Source organism: Mustela nigripes, chromosome 2 (genome assembly GCF_022355385.1).
Source record: "Mustela nigripes isolate SB6536 chromosome 2, MUSNIG.SB6536, whole genome shotgun sequence".
In the NCBI taxonomy this organism is placed as follows: Eukaryota; Metazoa; Chordata; class Mammalia; order Carnivora; family Mustelidae; genus Mustela; species Mustela nigripes.
This window is the reverse complement of record NC_081558.1, coordinates 3,663,201-3,684,733: the sequence shown is the minus strand read 5'-3', so window position 1 is coordinate 3,684,733 and position 21,533 is coordinate 3,663,201. Positions and strand designations below refer to the sequence as shown.

The 21,533-nt window shown below is 58.8% G+C and overlaps 1 protein-coding gene across 13 annotated transcripts in view; it reads left to right on the top strand.

Moving 5' to 3' along the window:
- The window catches only part of PTPRS (protein tyrosine phosphatase receptor type S), a 92,946-nt gene that overhangs the window by 16,060 nt on the left and 55,353 nt on the right, over positions 1–21,533 (top strand). For 12 of the 13 annotated variants that reach the window (XM_059388742.1, XM_059388741.1, XM_059388739.1 and 9 more), the window contains exon 2: positions 20,070–20,273. In XM_059388742.1, coding sequence (XP_059244725.1) covers positions 20,183–20,273 — 91 coding nt within the window. In that variant the 5' untranslated portion in view covers positions 20,070–20,182. Of the gene's footprint in view, positions 1–13,084; positions 13,183–20,069; positions 20,274–21,533 lie in introns of those variants that run through there. The other variant, XM_059388730.1, reaches the window with a different exon arrangement.

Genomic DNA, 21,533 nt, shown 5'->3' with positions numbered 1-21,533 from the left:
GAGGGAGGAATGTTCCAGGCAGAGTTGAAAAGTTTCCGTGAGCCTTTAAGGTGAAGTAAGTAGTTTCACCTTGTGCCTCGCACCGGGCCTAGCCCATAGTAGGTGCTCGCTGAATAGATCATGGTAGATGTTAGGGTAATAGGTCCGTCATAGGCATTTAGTCGATGGCTCCCATGATAGGTGCTCAGCAAACAGGCACTGCCCACAGTCTCCAGTCTGGATGATGCCATGCGGGTGTCACTTTGTGGTGACTGCATTCTGGAAGACCTGGGTCCCAGAGGTCCCAATTTCTGCTGTGCAGGAATAACCTTCAAGGTTTCTGATCCTCAGCTTCCTGCCCCATTCCTGATGAGGCTGCATCGTTGGGGGCACAGTGGTCTTGTAGCTTGAAAGGAGGAGAAACTCAAGTCAAGCACGTTATTAAAAAAGCAGATGAACTGACTGGCTCTCATTACCGAGAAGGCTGATGTTAGAACAGCTTCAGGCATGGCTTGATCCAGAGGCTCCCACCAGCCATCTTTAACCGATGAAAAAAGCAGACCCAGGTGGCTTAAACCCCTTGCCTGAGACCACACAGCTAGGAGGAGGTTAAGGCACAGTTCAGACTCACATTGCTGTGAATCTAAAGTCCTTGGCTTGGGAAGGTTGTCCCACGCTAGCGGGTGACGATTCCCATTTCCCAGATGGGAAAACTGAGGTTCACAGAAGGAAAATGACTTGCTGAAGTAAGCAAGGAGCAGAGCTTGGTCTTGGACCGTACACCACATGGTTCTCCTTAAACACAAGCTGAGTGGTGGGTTGGACAGGCAGAGGAGAACAGGTTTGCCAGAGACCCCACCGACCTTAGGCCAGCTCTCCCCTCCCCACCCAAGAAGCGCCCACTCACATCCCTCCCGCCAGCCACCCGGATGGTCATGACGTTCTCCTTGCTCTTGATGAACACGTCATGGGTGACAGGTGGGGAGGTCCTTCCCGACCCTGGCTCCGCGCCAGCCGTGGGCCCCGGCCAGGCCTGCCCAGCTCTGTCACAGGAGGAAATGAGATTGGCAGCCAATTGTTCTCCAAGCCAGCCGCCTCGCTCCCCGGTGCCCAATTTCCTCCATGTCGGCACTGATTGCTCAAGCCCTTGCCCCTTCTCCCCCACAGTCGGCCGCCTGACTGCTCGGTACCTCCCGCCATCTCCACCTGGGCACAGCCCTGCCTCTCCTGGCTTTGTCCTTGGACATTTTCAGGGCGTTTATTGGGCGCCTACTGTGTACCAGGTGTTAGGCTTGGCTACTAGCCAACTTTGTCATCCGTCCTCTGCCTCTGCCACCTCCAGCCTGTGACCTTGAGCAGGGGGCCCGACCTCTCTGCGACTCAGTTTCCTCCCCCGTAAGTTCGAGAGAATGAGGGAGTGAGGCCAGGTCGTGTGCGTGAAGCATATTGAATGGTGTCTGGCACGCAGGCTTCCCCTTAATGGCTTTGTGGGACAGGAATGGGGGGGGGGCCTCTCTCTTTGGCTTTTCCCATGGAGCCAGTGGTGCCTAGGGGCTGGCTTCCAATCTGAAACTTTCTTCCGGGCCCGCAAGAAGAGCTTTCGAGCGTTGAGAACAATCATAGGATCTCCCCAGGACATTTGACGGTGGATATCGATTGAGCACCTTCTGTATGCTGGGCCCTGATCCATGTGCTGGGCACAGAGTGGTGGGGAAGCTGGAGCTCAGAGCCCCGCCCTTGTTGGACTACAGCACGTGAAGGACAAGAAACAAGTGATGGATAAAGGATTTAATTAGGACATTTCTCTGGGTGCCGTGCTTTCAAGAAAGCAAAGAAAAACTTAGGAAAATGGAGCCAGGGAAGGGCAGAGTTGATATGTAGGGGTTGTTTTAACGTGGAACCAAGGCAGGCCTCTCAGAAAAGGTGTGACATTTCAGTAAAACCAGCAGGAAGTAAGGGAGTGAGCTGTGTGGAGTTCTGGGGGAAAAGTGTTCCTGGTTGGGGGAACAGCCTTTGCAAAGGCCCTGGGACCGAATCAGGCCTGATTCTTTGAAGGAGCAGCAAGGGGGTCCCTGTGGTTGGAGCAGAGCGAGCTTGGGGAGAGGGAGGTGGGAGCCCTGGAGGGCTGTGGGCAGAGGCTGGCCCTGACTCCGGAGCCCACGGGAGCCCTCTGGTGGTGGCTGTGGGGGGAAGGGTGGCGGCGTTTGTCCGGGTGAGCGGCCATGGGCCCCGGACCAGACCCAGACGGAGAGGAGGGTGGAAGGGTGGGCGGATTCTTGGAAGGGTTTTTAGAAGAACCCGTGGACCTGGCCATGCCTTGGCTGCTGGGTGGGATTGAGCGAAAGCCAAGGCGATGGCTCGTTTTCCCACCGGAACACCCACGGGGACAGGAGGGACCAGCGTGGGACCCCTACGTTACCCAACACCAGCAAAGTTCACAGAAGGCAACGGGGCCGCCTCTTCCTGGAGGCGCTCTAGCGGGCCTCCTGGAGTTGGTGGCTCCCTGCTCGGGAAGGCCCATGTTCTGTTCCACCTTTTGGCACAGAGCGCTTAGCACAGGGGCCCACGACGCATGGGGGGCATTTTGAAATGTGCTGGAGGCCTGTCGGGGGAGGATCTGAAGGGGGCCTGCGCTGCAGAGCAGGAGGCTAGAGCCCAGAGAAGTTGAGGTGCTTGCCTGAGGGTGCCCAGAGCACATGGCAGAGGCAGGACCCCACTGGTGGGCCCGCGCCCCTCTCGGCTTGCTCCTTTCTCTTCCCCTTTCCCTTCATGTGTTTTCCACCCCCAGGGGCTGCCAGCTTCAGTTCTTGGTGGTTTCCAGGCTCCCCCAGGCCTCAGCTTGGCACTCACCTCCTGCCTCCACGCACTTGGGGCCCGGCGCCAGGCGGGCGCGGGACAGGGGTCTTGGGGAGCACCCTCCTCCCTTTTCTACCTAGGGTTTCCTCTGCCCCTGCCCCCACCCCTCCCCCCACGCTCTTGCTAATGATGGACGAGGAATGGGAGGGAGCAAGCAAAATTATATACACACGAACATATAAAAATTAGTTTAGGATCTGGGCCAAGAACCACTTGCGCTTGGCCGGGCATTGTGGGTAATTCATCGCCGATTACCATAAAAGCCAGAGCCTGGCTGACAGGCGGCTGCGGGGCTTTTGTTTAAGGTTCTGATGAATATATAATCCTTCTCCTGGGCCTGGAGCCCGCAGTCTCCCCCTCCACTGTGGCTGCAGGACCCTTGCCCTCTCCCAAGGCTGTCCGTGGGGCACGCGTCCATGGACAACACTGCCTCCGGGTAGCTTGACTCGGCATTCGATGCCCACCGCCATCCCCAGTGACCCAGGCCTTGTGATGCTTTGTGGCCCTGGGCGTAGTTCCCTCAGTTCTTTATTGGGCTCCCACTGTTTGCGTGGCCGCACACGGGTGCTGTGGTGGCAGGGATGTCCAGGGGGGGTTCTGAAGTGAACGCTACTCCTTCAGAGTCTGGGGGCTCACAGCTGACGAGTAGACACGCACTTACCCTCATTTTGAAGATTCGCCCTTTCTTGTTCATTCACGTGGCAAAGACGTCCGAAGCTTTTGTGATACGCAGAGCGGCAACAGCCGAGGGACCAGAGCGACTGTGCCCTCTGGGCATGTGTCCTCCTGCCACCAGCAGGAGAATGCAGAAGCATCACCGCTTTGAAACGTCTTTTATTTTTAATTTATTTTTCTGGCCAGATAGCGCCTACATGGGGGACACCATTGAGGAACTCGCGGGAAGAATGCACAGTGGGGAGTCTCTGTACCCCTCCCCCCAGGCTCTCAGTTCCCCTCAGCTTCCTTCCCTGGAAGCAGCCACCTGCTTCCTTTGAGGACAGGGGTTGGTAGGTGGAGGTTTTGCAAAGGGCCACATAGGAAATCATCTGAGCTCTGGGGGTTGGAGGTCTCTCTCTGTTGGTACTACTCAGCCCTGCTTTTGTAGCCAGAAGGCAGCCAGACTCAACAGGTGAATGAATAGGCGTGGCTGTGTGCCAATAAAGCTTTATTTATACAAACAGCCGGAGGGCCCCATGTAGCCTGCAGGGCCGTAGGTTGCCCCCTCCCCTCCTCAGCCCCGGCGGCGGCACCGTCCAGTAGACCTTGTGGGATGATAGCAATGTTCCCTGCCTGCATTTTCTAATGAAAGAGCCACTAAGCCCTGTGGCTATTGAAATGTGAGCAGATAAAATGTGGCTTGTGTAACAGAGGACAGGAATTTTACATTTTATTCCATTTAAATGTGAGCAGTCACAGGCAGCTGATGGCTACCGTTATGGACAGTGCGGAGATCTGGGAGCCTTTTGTGGGCGGGGAGATTCAGATCCTTTTGTCTAACCAAACGGGAGCATGTTTTACACGAGGTTCTTCTGTACCTTGGGTGTGTGTGTTTTCTCTGCCCTACCCCCACCCCGCCACTTAAAAATATAGCATCTTCGAAGTAATTTCATAATTGTACATCTGGCTTCCCCGTTCCGTTTCACAGCTGCTGTACTAATGTCCTAAGACTGAGGGATACGGAACTTGTATATCCTCTTCGGGTCCTTGAACTGATACATAGTTAACTGATCCCTACTGATGAGTGATGGTGACAAGGGGTTGTAAATATCATATCAATTCCTGGAGGCCGAGTTGGCAGGCCCAGAGGGCATGCACAACCCCATCCCGATTCTCAACGTCCCCCTCAGCATCGAGAAAGAGACAGGCGCCCCTGAGGGCTTGGGAGTCATTGGCATGGATTCACCACTGAGCCAACCTAAGTGTCCATCACCAGGGGATGGGGATAATGGGACGCAGCCTTGTGAGGGAAGGTGATGCAGCAGGTGGAGGAAAAAAAAAGAGTCTGGGGATGTGTGGGCTTAGGAGATAACAGTGCCCTGTGGAAGAGGCGTCTACTGGGACCGTGACCCAGACAGGCTAGTAGAGTTTGACCCCATTCGAGAGTTACCTCTGGTCTGTGACTTTGTGGCCGAGACTGGCACAAAACAAGGGGTGGCTTCTAGGGGCAGAGAAGAGGGACTCTCCCTCCCTTCCACAAATGTGTCTACGGTGTGCCAGCTGCTCTCTGTTCCAGGCAGGAAGAATTCTGAAAAAACAAATTTCCTGCCCTCTTGGAGCTAGCACTCCCGTTGGGGACATGAAGAGAATAAACAAAGCACAGAAAGGAAAAAAAAAAAAAAAAAAAACCAAAAAAACCCCATCAGATGTCAGGGGGTGTTGTGATGCTCTAGGAAAAAAAAAAAAAAAAATTCAGAAAAAGGGAATGGGGGAGCGCCAGAGTGGGGCAGGATTTTAAATAAGGGGCTGGGAAGTCCTTGTTTGAACAGAGGTGGGGAGGGAGGAAGCCAGGGAGATTTCTGGGCGAAGAGCATTCCGGTGGGTGGTCAGAGAACGAAAAGGCCAAGCGGTGAGACCTCCCTAGGCACTTGCTGAGTCCAGGCCGCCGTCCGTCCCCAGGCCCGTGTCCCCACCGTCACCGCTCCCCATGAGCACTGCTTGCCAGAGACAGTGGCTGGGGAATAATTAATAACTAATAATACTAATACTAATACAGTGGTCTGTCCTTATGCCTCCAAGTGACAGCCAGCCCCTGCCCATGTGGTGGCGGCTCAGTCACAGATGGGCCCCGCTAGACGTGCCGTGGATCCCAGCACTGTGTGACTTCTAGCTGGGGCAGGAGAGCAAGGGCTGGGGAGGGGAACCTGACACCCCGATGGGTGGCGGGAGAAGTTGAGAACCAGACCGGGTTCAAGTCCCAGCTCTGCCGGTCGCTGGCAGTGAGAATTTGGGCCCCACTCCTGTGCCTCAGTTTCCCCAACTGAAAAGCGGGAGAATAATAAAACCAGTCTTTGAGGGAATTCAAGGAGCTGTGTATGCTCGGCCTGTAGCAGAAGCCAGGAGTAGTGGGCAGTGAGCTCATCAGGTATCTACTCTGTGCCTGACTCAGCCCTGAGGGCTTCGCATGTACTAAGTGCTTACCGAGCATTTGTAGGTCTTGGGGGAGATGGGGTTGGGTCCAAATCCAACCCCTGTCCAAAGATGTCCCCTTCTCCTGGTAACCCAGCAGGTGAGAACTTCAGGAGCTGCCCAGAAAGGTTGTGCGAGCCCTTGAAGTCCCCCAGCAGAGAGCCAGCCCTGCCTTCCCATCCCCAGGTGCCTGGTCCTTCCAGCTTCTCCCCTGTGGGCTGGGACTTGACCCAGAGTTTCTCTTCCCACCTCGCCTCTTCTGTTCCATTCAGTACTGCTTACGCTTCCTCTCCTGGTTTTTCCTCTTCCTTGCCATCTCCTCCTCCTCTTGCCAGCACCTCCAGGTGCCACCTCCTCCCTGAAGCCTGCCTCCTCCACAGGTGAACTCCCTGAGTTTGGGCAGGGGCTGCCTGGGTCCCCCTGTGGCCCCTCCCTAGTGCTCTGCCTGGAGCCGGGTATAGAGGAGGTCCTCTCTAAGTGCAGGTGTGTGTGTAAAAGGATGGTTGTTACTGGACTGTGATGATTGTTCTCTCCTCTAGTGTGTTCAGTCTTTACATGACATGCCCCACCCCGTGCCCCGAAGACTCTGTCTCCCAGCTGTACCAGCCCCCTCTTTCCCTAGAGCTTAGTGCATTCCCTTCTACCTCAGGGCCTTTGCACATGCTGTGCCCGCTGCCCAGAACTTCCTCTTTACTCCCATCTTGGCATGGCTGCCTTTTATCACTCTTCCCTCCCAAGAAGAAAATCCTGGGAGGTTGTGTGCCTTGCACAGGTGGGAAAACTGAGGCCCAGAGAATGCCAAGGACTTGTTCAGGACCACATAGAACTCCAGGCACACACCCTGAGGGGGAGGCTGTGTTGGGAGGGGGGGCGGTTATGGAGGAGGCATCCAGCATCACAGACCAGCATTGACTCCCCTTTCATTTCGTAACAGTTCAAGGAGAAAAGCTCAGCTGGGTGCGGGGTGATCTTTAACACCAACACCTGCCGGTCTCTTTATAACCGATGGGCTGCTGGCTTTAGCAACAGTATCCAGGGAAAATGGAAGAACAGGGTACATATTTTCATTGTAACATTTTTTTTTTCTGGCGACTTTCAAGGCTTGGCAGTTAGAGCCCTGCATTAGAGAGTTAGTTTCTAAAGTAAATTAGTTTAAGGGAAAGGCATGAGCCAGTTGAATGAAAGATTTAATGAGGGATTTGGGGATGTGGCAGAAATGAACAAGGAGGGAGGATTTGGGGGGGAAACACCAGGCACGTCCTCACGGGGGACCTGGTGAGTGGGGAGGCATCTCACAGAGAAGATGCGGCCAGATCCGTTGAGGTAGTCCCAGAGGGTTTAAGGTGGGAGATGGCGTGCCTGGTGGGGGGTGGGGTGGGGGCAGCCAGGAGGCATGGGCTGGCGGGGGGCGGGGCGCGGGGTGCCCACTCCTTCTGCAGCCTTCTAGCTGAGTCAGCACCCTGGCGCCCCAACATGGAGTGGAGGATAGCTGCGGTTGGGGCCGCTTTCCACACGTTTCTGCCCTCTGGGGTGGAGCAGCGGCCCTTAGCTGGTGCCTGGCTTGTGAGCCAAGAAGACCCAAGTTCAAAGCAAAGTTGTGTGGGCTTGTTGGGCTATAGATGGTGTCGGCTGACCTCTGCCCTACCCTGCCAACCAGCCCCTCCGGGCCTCATGGAGCCTCTTCAACCATTCATTAGTTCAGTCACTCATTTAGAAAGCATTTATTGAGTGTCTACTGTGTGCCCAGCACCAGGACCCAGCAGCGAACAGAACTGACCCAGTGCTGGTTTCCCCACCCCTACGGTCCCCTGCAGAGCCCTGCAGAACCTCCTGCGGTGATAGACCGGTGTGCTGTTTGCACACCTTGGTACCGTGGCTGTGAGCCAGTGTGACCAAGTGTGACCAGTGGTCACCAGTGTGACCAAGGAGCTGAATTCAGAGTTTTAACTGCATTTCATTTCAGTTTAACAAGTCACATTTGGGTAGTGGTTCCCATGTTAGAGAGCGGAGATACAGACAGTAAACAAGTGATACTTTCAGATGAAAATAAGCCAAAAAAGGAGAGAGAAAATAGAGGAATGTGTGATCAAGGATGACAGGGGTACCCCAGAGCTGGTGTGATTAGCCAGGGCGTGGCTCTGAGGAGGTGATGTTTGTGGGAGACCTCAATGGTGAGAAATAAACAGCCGTGAAAACCTGGGGAAGGTGTTTCAGATGGCATGGACATGTGCAAAGGCCCTGTGGTAGGACTGGGCCTGGAGTGTTGGAGGGGGTGCTTTTGAACCCAGTTAGGACACAGGTGTTCACGAGCGCCCTCTGGTGAACGTTGTGGGGAGTGAAGGCGGGAGCTGGGGGATCAGGATACAGGTCACTGCCCCGCTGGTCCAGGAGGGCAGTAATGGGGGCAGGGTGGGAAGGGTGCAGAGAAAGGTGGACAAGTACACAAGAAATTTAGGAGGGGAACTTGGGAGTGTTTCCAGAGTGGCAGTATGTGGGGGTGAGGGAAGAAGGACAGTCAAGGCTTCCAACGTAAGGCTTCTAGCGGAAGCCCATGGAAGGATGGAGCTGTCATCAGCTGATAAGGAAAGGACATAGGAAAGCAGATTTGCTGGATCCAGCCACACCTGAAGGCGTCCCAGATTTGTCCAGAAGGGAAGGAAAGTATAAGCCCAGGGGGACCAGCAGGTGAAAAAGGCAGAGGAGGAGCCAGGGCGGGCAGCCCTCTGGCTGCGGTTTAGTCAGCAGCAAACTCGGCGCCAGGAGCGTGATGTGAGTGTGGGTGAGGCGGGCTTCTGGCTGGTCGGCACATGCTCGTTGCCCCGGGTCATGAATGCCAGGCTGGGTGGGAGGAGCTGTTGGGCAATGTTGGGGTGGGGGGGCTGTGGCAGAGGAGTCCTGGGGCTTAGAGAAAGGAGAAAGCTGCCCAACCAGTTTCTCTCTTGCCCTGGAAGCGAAGGATGTGGCGCTTGGTGATTGCCCCTAAATGAAACTTTTCGGAATTTTGGCAGATCTAACAAATGTGCGGGAGGTGGGGGGGCGGGGGGGGGGGGCGGGGGCTGGGACTGGGGAGACTTGTCCAGGGTGCAGTATCTGCATCCGTATCAGGGCGTGTTTCAGAGGCTTGAGAACCTCTCGACAGGGTCATGAGCAGGAGACGATGAGCCCGCCCCGCCCCAGCGCCATCTGAGGATGTCCCCTCTCCTTGTTGTTTATAAAGGAGATCAAGCTGGGACTGAAGAAACCCGGTGGGCAAAAGGCCTCATACTATTGATCCCCACTTGAAAAAGGAAAGTGCTGGGCACCTGGGTGGCTCAGTTGGTTCAGCGACTGCCTTCGGCTCAGGTCATGATCCGGAGTCCTGGGATCGAGTCCCGCATCGGGCTCCCAGCTCCACGGGGAGTCTGCTTCTCCCTCTGACCTTCTCCCCTCTCATGCTCTCCCTCTCCCTCTCTCAAATAAATGAATAAATAATCAAAGGAAAAAAAGGAAAGTGCCCACTTGCTCACACATAGGACAATCAACCTCAGAACCTTTGTACTTGCTCTTCCTCCTGCCTGCAGCTCTGTTCCCGTAGGTGTTTGTCTCATTTGCTTACTTCATCCAGACCATCTGAGAGATCCCCGCAGACCTCTCCAGGCTTTCAGAGCCTTACAGGGAATCTTATTTTCTTTTCGATGTCTTTTATAGCTGCCTGGCATTATGTTATTGGCAATGTTTGTTTCCCTGTGGGTGTCCGTCTCCCCCACTTGTCTGTGAGCCCCGTGAGGGTAGGCGAGCTGTCTCTGTCATGCCCACCGCTGTGCCTTCAACCCAGCACACAGTAGGTGCTCAATAAGTGCTCGTAGACTGAGTGAATGAAAATGACCACATGCTGACGGTCTCTCTCCAGGCGAGGGGTGGATTGTGGGCAATTTTTATTTTCTTCTTTATGCTGATTTTCCCTAATTTTCTGCTGCACGCGCCTATTTTATAATTAGAAAAAAAGTTATTTTGAAAAAAATTACCCCCAAATGTCCCAGCTGTGGGAGCTGACGTGATCTAGCCCCACGCTCCTCCCCAAGGGCAGCTGCCTTCTGGGTGTATACAGAGGACACATCCACTGAGCACTGGGGGGCTTCCAGAGTTAGCCCTCAAGGGTGCAGGGTGGGGGAAGATTCTAGGAGTTGGCTGCTCCGACCTTCAAGGTGACCAGGCTAAAAACTCTGGAGTCATCCTTGCCCTGTTTTTCTGCTTCCTCCTGGGCTGAGCCAGTGCAGTCACCTCCTCCTCTCTCTGGTCCCCAGCTCCTGCCCTCCCCTCCCCCCCGTCTGTCCTTGCAGTAGCCACCAGAGGGTGCCTGTGAGCACCAGGGTCAGGGCCTGTCTTCTGCCCACACCCTCCAGGGCTCCTACCTCCCCTGCCGTCCCCCCCAGGTCCTGCTTCACCTGCCCTGGCTTCTCTCTCTCTCTCTCTCTCTCTCTGCCCTCCCCTCCTCCCTCTATCCCCCTCGTTCATTCTGCTCCAGCCACACAGGCCTCCTCACTGTTTCTCCATCATCCCAGACACAGTCCTGCCTCAGGACCTTTGCACTGGCTGTTCATTCTGCCTGGACTGTTCCTCCCAGCCATCCATACCTGCTTTGTATTCTTTTGGCCCTTTCAAGTTTCAGCTCAAATGTCACCTCCTCACCCCCCCCACACCCTGTTTTAAATACTCCATCCCACGTCAATGAACATGTCCACACATATTTGGTTCGTCTTTGTAGCACTTACCAGCAACTGACCCACAGTGAGTTTTGTTTCATTTGTTTCCTGTCTGTTGCCTGCACCGGAGTGTCGGCTCCGTAAGCGCAGGGATCTTTTGTCAGTTCGTTGCTGCTTTGTCCCCCCCTGCCTCAACCGGGCCCGGCACACAGTAGGTGTTCACAAACGTTTAAAAAAAAAAGTGGGTGGAAATTGCTGGGTCACAAGAGTGCCATGCTCCACAGTGTGGCCTTTGGAGGAGAGTAAGGTTGGAGAGGGCTGTCCTGGGTGAGGAGGGTCCTGGCTATTTATGTAAACGTTTGCTGAGAACTTACCATGTGCTATCAGGCCTGGTGCCCAAAGTGGGCTCTGCTCCAGACTGGGCCAGTTCCAGCCCTGCCCCCTGAGGTCCCAGTCTGGTGGGAGGGGCGGCCCCGTGACCAGGCAGGTAGCAGGTGAGGTGACCAGGTTATGTGGGATTTATAGGACTCTGTGCAAATGGGCCACTCAGCTGGGAGGGGCAAGAGACGGGCCTCCCTCCTGCCCCAGGTCTCCCCACCCCGGCCATGGTTGGGGGGGCGGCTGTGATCACCACCATGGCCTGGAGGCAAGAGGTTGTCTCCAGGGAGACACGGGCAAGAGGCCCAGATGGGGCAGGGCCAGTTGGGGAGGAGGGTGGCCCGTCCTCAGGCACTTTTGCCCCAGGTCACACAGCCCTGGGCGTCCTGACACTGGATTTATCGAGTGCCTGATGTGCAACTTGTGTTACAGATGGGGAAACTGAGGCCCGGAGAGGGGCAGGTTCTTGCTTGAGATCACCTGGGAAGTGCCTAGATTCAAACCAAGGTCTACATGACCCCTGTCTCCTGTGTGTCCCAAGACATGCTGGGGTGCCAGGTGTCTCAGTTCACAAAGCACCTACTGGGTGCCCAGTACTTTGGGGGCTCCAGTGCAGGCCTCCCCAATACCAGAGGGGTGGGATTCTGTGCTCCATTCTGTGGCGGGAGTAACTGAGGCACAGAACTTGGAAAGCAAGGACGCAGGGGAGAGGGGTGGGGAGTGCACGTGTAGGTCCTGCCTGGGCCCCTCCAGCTGGCCCTGTGTCCCTCCTCTGAGCCCGTCCCCTTCACTCCACTGGGCAGGGAGCTTCTCCGGGCGGGGCCTGTCTCTCCTGCACGGGCCTTATCCCCAGGGGCTTAAAATCGTAGTGGTTTGTTATTTTTGGGCTCCAGGCCTCCTGCAGCATTGTGGGTAAGGGCTCAGCCTCTGGACCCAAACCTTGGTTCGAATCTCTGTTCTTTCTGACCTTGAGCAAGTGCTTTTTCTCTCTTCTTCCTCTTCTAACTTTAAGTGGGGGCTCATGGTGGGGGCTCCGGGATGTTTGGCGCGTGATGTGCATAAGAGCCCACTCCGTATGGGCTGTGGGATTCATCCTAAGCCCTCATGGGAGAACTGGAACCATTTTCACCCAGGATAGGAGCAGATGGGGAAGCCGGGCCCCCTGCGGCGGCTCCCGGGCCTCCATCAGGGTCCCTGGCCCTCCTTGACCGCTTCCCCGAGCTCCGGGGACCCGCTGGGCCTCCGCCTTCCCTGCCTCTCCGGAGTTTTCAAACCCGCTCGGGGCCGCAGCGCTGGCCGGGATTGGCTGCCTGCGTGGGGCTGCCCCTCCTTCTCGCGTTCCTCTCCAGCCTTCCCCCCAACCCCCCCGGGGTGTCTGGGACCTGGCACGGTGGCCCCATCTGTTTCCAATCTGGCCCTGTGTGTGCTCTCCGCCCCCTCCTCAGGGTTGTGGCTATCGTGGGGGCCTCGGCCTTGGTGTCTCCCATTCATCCTCCCAGACCCCTACCGGACTCGCAGCGGGAGGGAAGCTTCTTTGTGCCTGCACCCCGCCCCCACCTCGGGGGCTGTGTGTAGGGGGCGCGGCCTCTGTCATCCAACCCGGACCGGGAGGGAATCTTGCTGCCCCTTCTCCGACCTCCTGTATTTGGGTGTGTTTGGGGAGCTCTCTGCCTCCGTGTCCGGCATCCAGCCCCTTCATCCGTTGCCATGGCCACGATCAGCTCGTGGAAGAGAAAGGGGAGTGGGGTGGGGGCTCCCTCTGGGTTCAGGCTTACAAAGGGGGGGAGTCTTGGGCTCTGCCTCTTGGGGTACCCCCTCATGTGTGTGCAATTGGGGGAACACAGCCACCCCCTTGGAGGCCTCCCCCTACTGGACCCCCATGTGGGCTTCCAGTACCCCCATGGAGCTCTCCCTGGTCTGCCCCCCCTCCGCCCGACTTCCGGCCAGGACCCCGCCCCGCTTCGGAGCCCCCTCCCTGGCCCGCCCCTTGGCTGCCCCGCCCATAGGCCCCGCCTCCGGCCCCGCCCCCAGGCCGAGCTCGCTGGGCCTTGGCCTCTCCAGAGTCCTCGCTGCGCGCCGCGCTCCAGGCGGACCGAGGGACGGGCAGCAGCGGGCCCGGCCTGAGGGGCCCGGGCCCGATCTCCAAGCTGAGATCCGCGGGGTGAGTGCGAGTGCGTCCGGATCCCCTTCTGCCCCGAGGCCCGGGGTACCCTGGGGTTTGTCCCCCTCCTTGCCCCCCTCGAGGCCCCCGTGGAGGGGGGTACCCCTGCGTTCTCCCCCACCCGCGCTCCTCTCGGGCCAGTCCAGCCACCCTCCAGGGACAGCTCCAGCCCGCTTCTGCCTGGCGTCCGCGCCCCCGCCTCCCACACGCCATTCAGAGCCATTCAGATCGGTCGCTGGAACTTGGGAAAACTCCGGACCGTTATGCTCTGCGGGGTCCCCTCCCCCGCCTGGCCCCCAGCCCGTCCTCCTCCCCCACCTCCCGGGGGCGGAGCCAGGCTCCGGGCAGCCTTCTGCCAACCCAGGGGCGCTCTGATAGGGGGCTCCGGATCCTTCCGCTGGGAACCCCGACTGTGTGGTTGGGGTTGGGATTCCTATTCTTAGCCACCCCTCCCCCCAAACTCAGAGAACGTTCCCCTCTTTATTCTTGTACCCCTCAGGTCTGTGGACTCCAGGTTAGTGCTGTACCTTGTTGGAGGTTTAATAAACGGGGGGGGGGGGTGTCAGGACAAGTGTATCAGCCCCCCCTTTCCACTTCCTGTTCCTGTCCTTAAGCTCCACGCCTCTGTCCCCCATCCTTGCCCACCAGACCCATACCTGAGCACCCCCTGCTGCTGCCTTCAGAGTCCTGCTTCCCAGGATTCCTTCTCAGAGTCTCGGGCAACAACACAGAGGGTCTTCCTGTGACTTCCCAGCATGGGGTCCCAGCCCTCCAAGTCCCCCTGCTCGGTCCTGAGCCTCATCTCCATCCCTTAAAGGCTCCAGCAGCCCCTCAGAGCCTACGTAAGTCCCAGCTCGAGGTTGTGCCCTTGCTGGCCTCCCCGGCTCGTGGTGTCTCTCCCTCTGGCCTCAGTTTCCCCCTCTGCAATAAATGTGACCCCCAGAATGATGTGGGTAAAGGGTCAAGTGGGGCTGGGCATGGTCGGTGGGGCCTTGCCATGTTCCCAGGGTGGGGAGGAAGCTACCATCTTGAAGGATGACAGGCCTATGGTGGGAGACACACGGGGTGTGGGGGTAGCCACAGAGGGGGGCCCTGATGCAGCCTGAGGCCTCAGGGGTGCTTCTTGGAAGAGATAACAGCTCGGAAGAGACCTGCGGAGGAGTGTGAAGGCCGAAGTTTCGTGGGGAAGGAGGAAGGGAGGGCTGGGTAGAAGGGATAGCGTGTTCCCATACCCCTTTGTGAGCCCGAGGGCCGTGAGTGGGGGCACCCACAGGGCAGCACAGGCGCTGGGGCTGCACCCTGGTGCGGTCAGGTCAGCAGTTCCGAAGGCTGAGGTTAGGAATCTGGATTTTAACGATGTTGGTGGGAGCTACGGAATGTTTGAAAGCAGAGGAGGGACAGAATCACGCGGCCACTCCCGGCCCCAGAGTGGCAGGTCAGGGCTGGGTGAAGGCAGGGTCCTGAGGTGGAGTCAGGAAGGGTCAAGATTCAGTCTAGGGTGGGGAGATCTGTTGCCGTGTGTTGGAGGAGGAAGCCACAGGGCGGCCAGCAGAGGATGGATGTACCTGGTCTGCGCACCCATGTTAAGAAAGGCCCGGAAGGGGCGCCTGGGTGGCTCAGTGGGTTATAGCCTCTGCCTTCTGCTCAGGTCATGATCCCAGAGTCCTGGGATCGAGCCCTGCATCAGCCTTTCTGCTCGGCGGGGAGCCTGCTTCCTCCTCTCTCTCTGCCTGCCTACTTGTGATCTCTCTCTGTCAAATAAATAAATAAAATCTTTAAAAAAAAAAAAAAAGGAAAGAAAGAAAGAAAGGCCCAGAGGGCAGAAGCAGCCCAGTGCATCTTGGGAACCGCAAGAACCTATGGGAAGAGGCAGCGGGTGGGCCCAGGTTACATCCTTCAGGGTCCAGAACGCCGAGAGCACAGGAGCTGGGAGCCCTGGTGGGAATGAGTGGGGCAGGCAGGTGCAGATCTTAGCAGCTTGGGCTTCTGTAAGGAGCTGGTGGGGCGGACACAGGGCCAGGGGCAAGCCTGGTGGCCCAGGCACCTGGGAGGTTGACTGAGAGCTGGTCTCTGGCCTCAAATCTCAGCCTAGCCCCGTCTCCCCGTGCTGCCTGCCCCTCACCGGGCGGTTATCCCTCTTCAAGCTCAAGTCCTCATCTGTCTAGTGGAGGGACGCGTGGGGAGCAGAGAAGAGGGCTTAGCACGTGGCGGGGGCACCTGGCTGGCGTGACCGTTTCCTCCCTCTGGGACTGGGCCTGGCTCCTTTCTCATCCACACCTTCCTGGCTGCAGTGACCCTTGGGGACAGCACCCGATCCAAATCTATGGTTAATGAAAGGCGGATCCCTTGGCCGGTGTTAGCCCATTCTCGGAAGGTTGGCAGGGCTGGCCCCGCCCGGCCCCACCCTGAGCCCTTTTCCTGTTTGGGGGGTGGGGGAGGGGACACTGAGGCCCCGAGAGGGAGGGGGGCTTGGCTGGAGCCACTTCGAGCCCACCAGTGACCACAGAGCTGAAGGTCAGACCCTCCTGGACACTTTGGGGACACAGTGATCCAGGAAGGCTGGAAGCCCGGGTCCTACCCTTGAGGGTCTGCCTCGGAAAAGCCATTCCAGGCAGCAGGCCAGTCTGCAGGCCCAGAAGGGAGGGAGTGCGGGGGGGGGTCATGCAGGATCGGGGTTGGGGGTGCTCCCCCCCCATGCCCCACTGCCAGGGTCACCTTCCCCGGCCTGGGGCCGTGCCAGCCCGCTGAGGATTGGGTTGTGCATAGGAACCCTTGGGTACCCCCCTCCAGGATAGGACAGACTCTGAGGTGCAGGCAGGGAGAGGCACTGGGGTGTCCTCGAGCCTCAGGAGACTGCATCTCGTGCGGGTGACACAGAGCCTATTTGCCTCCCCGTCCTGGGTCATAATTGCCCCTTTATGCTCCCTGCTCCGCGTGGGTACACAAGGCTGGCTCCAGGATCTCGTGACCCACGCCCTGGCGACCAGCAAGCATGGGTATCTTTCCACCCCCTGTTACCAAGGCTCTGAGCCCCCAGAGGCTGCCCAGCAGTCTGTATTGGGCTCAGAAAGGGTCGTCCACTTTGCTGAGGTCACACAGAGGCTGGGGAAGGACACGGCCATGGGATGAAAAGTGGGTTCTGGGCCCAGGGTCCCACCCAGTCGGGGCCTGGGGCTCTTCTGTGAGCCTCAGTGTTGCGCTCTGTGAAAGGGAGCACCTGCCTCCAGCCGGCTGCCAAGAGCAGACGGATAGTTCTGCACCGGCCCCAGAGGAAGCTGGGTCACCGGTGGCCAGGTAGGGGGCGGGGGCGAGGGGCGGAGTCCCTCCCTGGCCCTCAGTTCCAGGCCCACGGGCCATTTTCCACCCTCCCTGAAGCCCAGACTCATTTACCACCCAGGTTATTCTCTGTGACTCCCACAGGGGACTGCTCCCCTGTCAGCAGCCACACCATCGTCTAGGAACTCAGGGATTGAGGCATCATGTGGCCCCAAGGCACCTGCCTCAGTTTCCTTTTCTTGGCAGTGGCAGGGGTAGTGGTAGTGGCCCAGGCTGCTTTGCTGCAAGTAGGGGCAGGGAGGGGGCTTGGCCAGGGCCAACCCAGGCACGTCCCTCCCAGCCCAGAGCTGCCAGGGGCTCCTTGACGCCGTGTGGGTCCAGCCCGTATCTACCTCTCTGCCCTGATCTCTCTTCTAGGGTCTCTGGGTTCTGCTTCTTGCCTTTCTTCATGCTGCTCCTTGTGTGGGGACACCCTTCCTGTTCCCATTCACCCTTTCGTTCCCAGCTAAATAATATCAAATCTGGGCAATGGGCATAGCACGTGCAAAGGCCCTGGGGCAGGAAGAGTGAGGGTTGTGTGGTTGGAGCAGAGGGAGGGAGGGAAAGGCAGGGAGGGAATGGGGAAGATTGTGCAGGGTCTAGGGGGTCAGGGGAGGACGTGGGCTTTTACCCCAGGGAGGTGGGAGCCCTGGAGGGCTGTGGGCAGAGGAGGGCGGGACCTGACTCAGACACCTTCTGCCTTCAGGGGGAGGACAGATCGTGGGGGCGATTGCAGGCGATGGTGCATTGGTCCGGATGGGCAACGGCGGGGCTGCACCCAGGTGGAGGTGGAAGAAGGGGCGGGAAATGGGACGGATCGGGCAGAGCTGAGACCACTTGCCTTGGCCCTGGGTGGGAGACGCCACCCAGAGTCCTCCAGGGAGAGGGAGGGACAAGAGGATGGGGTGGAGGGGAGCACTGCCGCCAGCATGGCCAGTTCCTTGGGGAGGACAGGGTCCTGAGAGACCTCGGCACTTTTTCTCTTCCGTGCGGTGCACGGCCCTCTCCTCCGCCAGTCTGCCCCCACCGTTCCCATGGGATGGTCCAGGCCCCGGCAGCCCCCAGCGCAGGGCCCCCCTCCTGCAGCAGGCTGGCGTGGCAGATTTGGAGAAGCCCACGCCCGGATCAGCCCCGTCCTGCCCAGACATCCAGAAGGCGTGGGCCCTGCGAGGCGGGGGCTCTGAGCCCCAGGGTAATTCAGGGCTGCTCTGTTCTGAAGGCAGCTGCCCCGGCTCTCTTGGGGTGTGGGGAGCGGGGGGGGCTGTGGCTGGAGCAGGAGGTCACCTCTGTGCAGGTGGCCCCTTCCGAGGCCCGCATTCTGTGGGAGGACAATGAAGTCGAGCAGGAGGTCCCCTTCTTGGGGGTCCATGGTGGGCCTAGCGGTCCTGAGTGTGAGCTCCCCTGAGCTGCGGGCTTCCTTTGTGGCCTCAGTTTCCCCGGAGGCCCTCTGAGGGCCAGCCCAGCTGACCCAAGTGGTCTGGGCCAAAGCCCACTGCTCTGATGTGCCCCCCCAGACGTGTGTCCGTGGGTGGGGCCAGCTGCCGTGGTCACCCTGGCGCCAATGGCCTGTGGGCTCTTTTTCCCATCTGGGGCCTCCACCTTCCTCTTGGGGCACGGTTGATGGAGTGAAGGGGCTGTGCCCTAGGCTTCTCTTTTCCACCTGCCTGGTTCCCAGCTGGTTACGTCTAAGTGTGTCCAGGATTGCAACTTGTGGGCTGTTGTCCTTAGACAAGGGGTCTGGCTTGAGCCCCTCTGTTTACAGTCTGGCTCACGCAAGCCACGCGTGCAGCCTCCACGGCCCATTTCCATGGCCTGGCTCCGTGCCGCCTCCACGGCCACGGTCCCCGTGGCCTGGCTGCGTGCACACATCTGAGTCTGAGGTCCATGAGTCCTGGTTACGCGTCTGCGCACCACAGACCTCTGATTGGCCTCCGTGGTTCTGTTTGCCTGTAGCCCAACCGGATGGATGTGTGTGTCGTCTGCCCGACCGTGACCCTGTGCACGTATCTGGTCATGCTGTTTACCCGTGGCCTCTGCGTGGACCCACGTGTTCTCTGATCTGCCTGTGCTTGTGGTCTGACTATGTGCAGGTTGAGTCCTGCCCCTGCTGTAACCCTCTCTCTCCCTTCCCGGCCTCCCCACCCCCATCCCCGAGCCATGACCAGGCCGCCAGCAGCCCAGCCTCCTCCTGGGGCCTCTCTGGGGCTGGGCGAGGTGACCGCAGCTGGGTATTTTGGGAGCCAGAATCACAGGGGCCGCCCCATCATTATATGGCACCCATCCCTGTGGTCATGGCCGGGGCCCGCCCGGGGCACGGCCTGGGATGGGTGTGGGGCTGACCGGGGCCGTGGAGGCCGCGTCTCTACCCGGCTCTGGCCACAGTGGAGGCCGGGGAGGGGCTTTGGCCCCGGTGAGGAGGGAGTCTTCTATCCCACAAGAGTTTAGATGCTGGTGGGAGAAGCAGACACAGAGTGATTAACATTCGCATGTAATTTGCAAACTCGGCTAAAGTGGGGAGGATGATGGCCTTACTCATGACTGAGGCTGTGGGATGCGGACTGGGGCGCGGGGGTGGGGGGCGGGAGCGCTACCGGAGGAAGTGACAACTGAGAGCCATCACAGGTGGTGGGGGCACAGCAGTCCCGGCAGAAGGCCCAGCAGGGGCAGAGGCCGGCAGGCAGGACTGAGCTCAGGCTGCCCAGCTACCCCTCCAGGAGAGGAGGAAGTGAGATCAGCAGGAGTGGCTTCCTCTGGGGGCAGCGGGAGCCACAGAGGCTTTGGAACAGGGCACGGGGCAGGGCCTGACAGGTGTGTCGGGGGGCAGATCCGTCCGTGGGCTGAGCAGGGGCCGAGGTGGGGTGCAGAGACAGCCGGCAGCGGTCGCTGGAGCCTTGTCCTTCCAGAGGCCCAGCTCGGGAGGGTGGCAGCAGGTACTCAGGACCCCGGAAATGGTGCCCAGTCCTGGTTGGGCGCTCGGTGGGGGTCTGAGGTCCCGACTCCCTCAGAGCGGAGGCTTACCTGCAGTCAGCCGTCAGCGGGTGGCTGGGGGCTGTCTCCGTCCACTGGGGCTGCTGACCGAAATACCATAGGGGTGGCTTCCCGAGAGCAGACGTGGCTGTCTCTCGGGGGCTGGAGGCGGAAGTCCAAGATCAAGGTGCCCGAAGAGCTTGGGTCTGGTGAGGGCCGCTCCCTGCTTCCCAGCCGGCCCTCTTGTCGCCCTGTGTTCGTGAGGCAGAGGGGGTAAGGGAGCCCCGGGGCGTCTCTTTCACAAGTCACTGCGCCCATTCCTGAGGGTCGCACCCTTGTAGCCGAATCCCCTCCCGAAGGCCCAGGCTCCTGGCACTGTCCCAGGGAGGGTGGGGCTCACTGCAGGGATGTGGGGGACACAGACCTTCAGCCCGAGCTCAGCCCTTTCCTTCTGCCCCATCATCGCCCTGCGAACCCCCCTCATTGTCCTGCAACCCTTTCCCCCCACCCCGTCCCTCTCTGATCCTCCCGCTGCTGCCTCCATGAAGGCCCCCTGGATTGCTTCTCCTCTTTCCCCTCTCACTGTGCCTCCATTGTCTCTGCAGACGCTGCCCCGTCTGACGCTCGGCTTGGCTCGAGGCCTCTTTGTGAGGGACGGGGGGGGGGGGCACCGTCCCCCTCTAGGGCGGAGGCCGGAGGCTGCAGGTAGCTACCAAGCATGGCGCCTGCCTGGGGCCCCGGCGTGGCATCTGTGGTTGGTCCCGTGGGCCTCCTCGTGGTCCTGCTGGTCGGAGGCTGCGCAGCGGAAGGTAAGAGTCTGGTGGTGCGGGACGTGTGGGCGTCCGAGTCCGTGTCTGGGCGTGTGAGTGCCTGTGTCCCACCTCCTCCCCAGGGCCCCAAGTGTGGCCACGCAGCGCCTGTGTGCCCCATGAAGGAGGCTGAGCGAAGTGCCTGCTGGGCGCCAGTCCTGGGAGGCTCAGAGGCCAATAATCATGATGGTATTAAAAGCAGTAATGGTAAAGACGATGATAGCCATTTCCCCAGCGTTAGCTCCGTACCACAGGCATGGCCAAGTACAGACTTGACCTCTTTCACCTCCCTCCAGCCAGATGGTTCCATCCCCCCCCCCCCATTTTGCAGTGAAAGAAACTGAGGCTCAGGGGGACTTACTTGAAGCCACAGGGTTCACCTTCCCTTGCCCCACATAGAAACACCAGGCCTGCAGGTGGCAGATACACAGGCAACCAAACCTTCCCAGGTGGAGCCAGGAGAGGCTTCTTGGGAAAGAGGGCATTGGAGCTGGGTCTTTGTGGCTGTGTAGGAGTTTGCTGGCGGAAAGGGCATTACCGGAGAAGGTGGTAGCCCACAGAAAGTCCTGGAGGTGAAGAAAGGGCTTAGTGTAGTTTGGGGTGGGCAAGGCTTTGTTTCTGAATGTAGCATGGAAAGGATGAGGGTCCCTTCCCTCATCCTGGTCCCGACACCAAGAACGAACTTACCACGGGGGGCCTGGAGGTGGTATCACTCAGGCCCATGGGGACACACAAGGTCAGGCCAGCAGGAAAGAAAGTGGCATCTGTAGTTAGTCTGGGTTTGAATCCTGGCTCTGCCTTCAACCTGATGTGTGACCTTGAGCTAGTGACTCAACCTCTCTCAGCTGCCATTTCCGCCTTGACTGAATGAGACTCAGAACAGATCCACACCTCAGCATTCCCGTGGCAAAGACACATGAGAATGTGGCCTGGCGCGTAGTAGGCGCACAATCCCATGCTCCCACGAGCCCAATAATTTCGACCACTGGACAAGAACACCAGAGACTCGCACACTTGCCTCAGCGATATGTGCCTTTTCCTGTTCTCGTGTTGTTTTTTTAGTGGATGCCTAACACATTCAGATCAGCCTGATGGGATAAATACGGGTCTCATCGTTCCCATTGTACAGATGGGGAAATTGAGCCATGGCGAGGTTTCATGACAGCCAGGAAGTAGCCACAAGCCGCAGCTGGGCTGGGAACTGTCTGGTCACTTTGTAGGGCCCGTGCATTCCTGGGCTCTGTTCCCCACAGTGGGAAC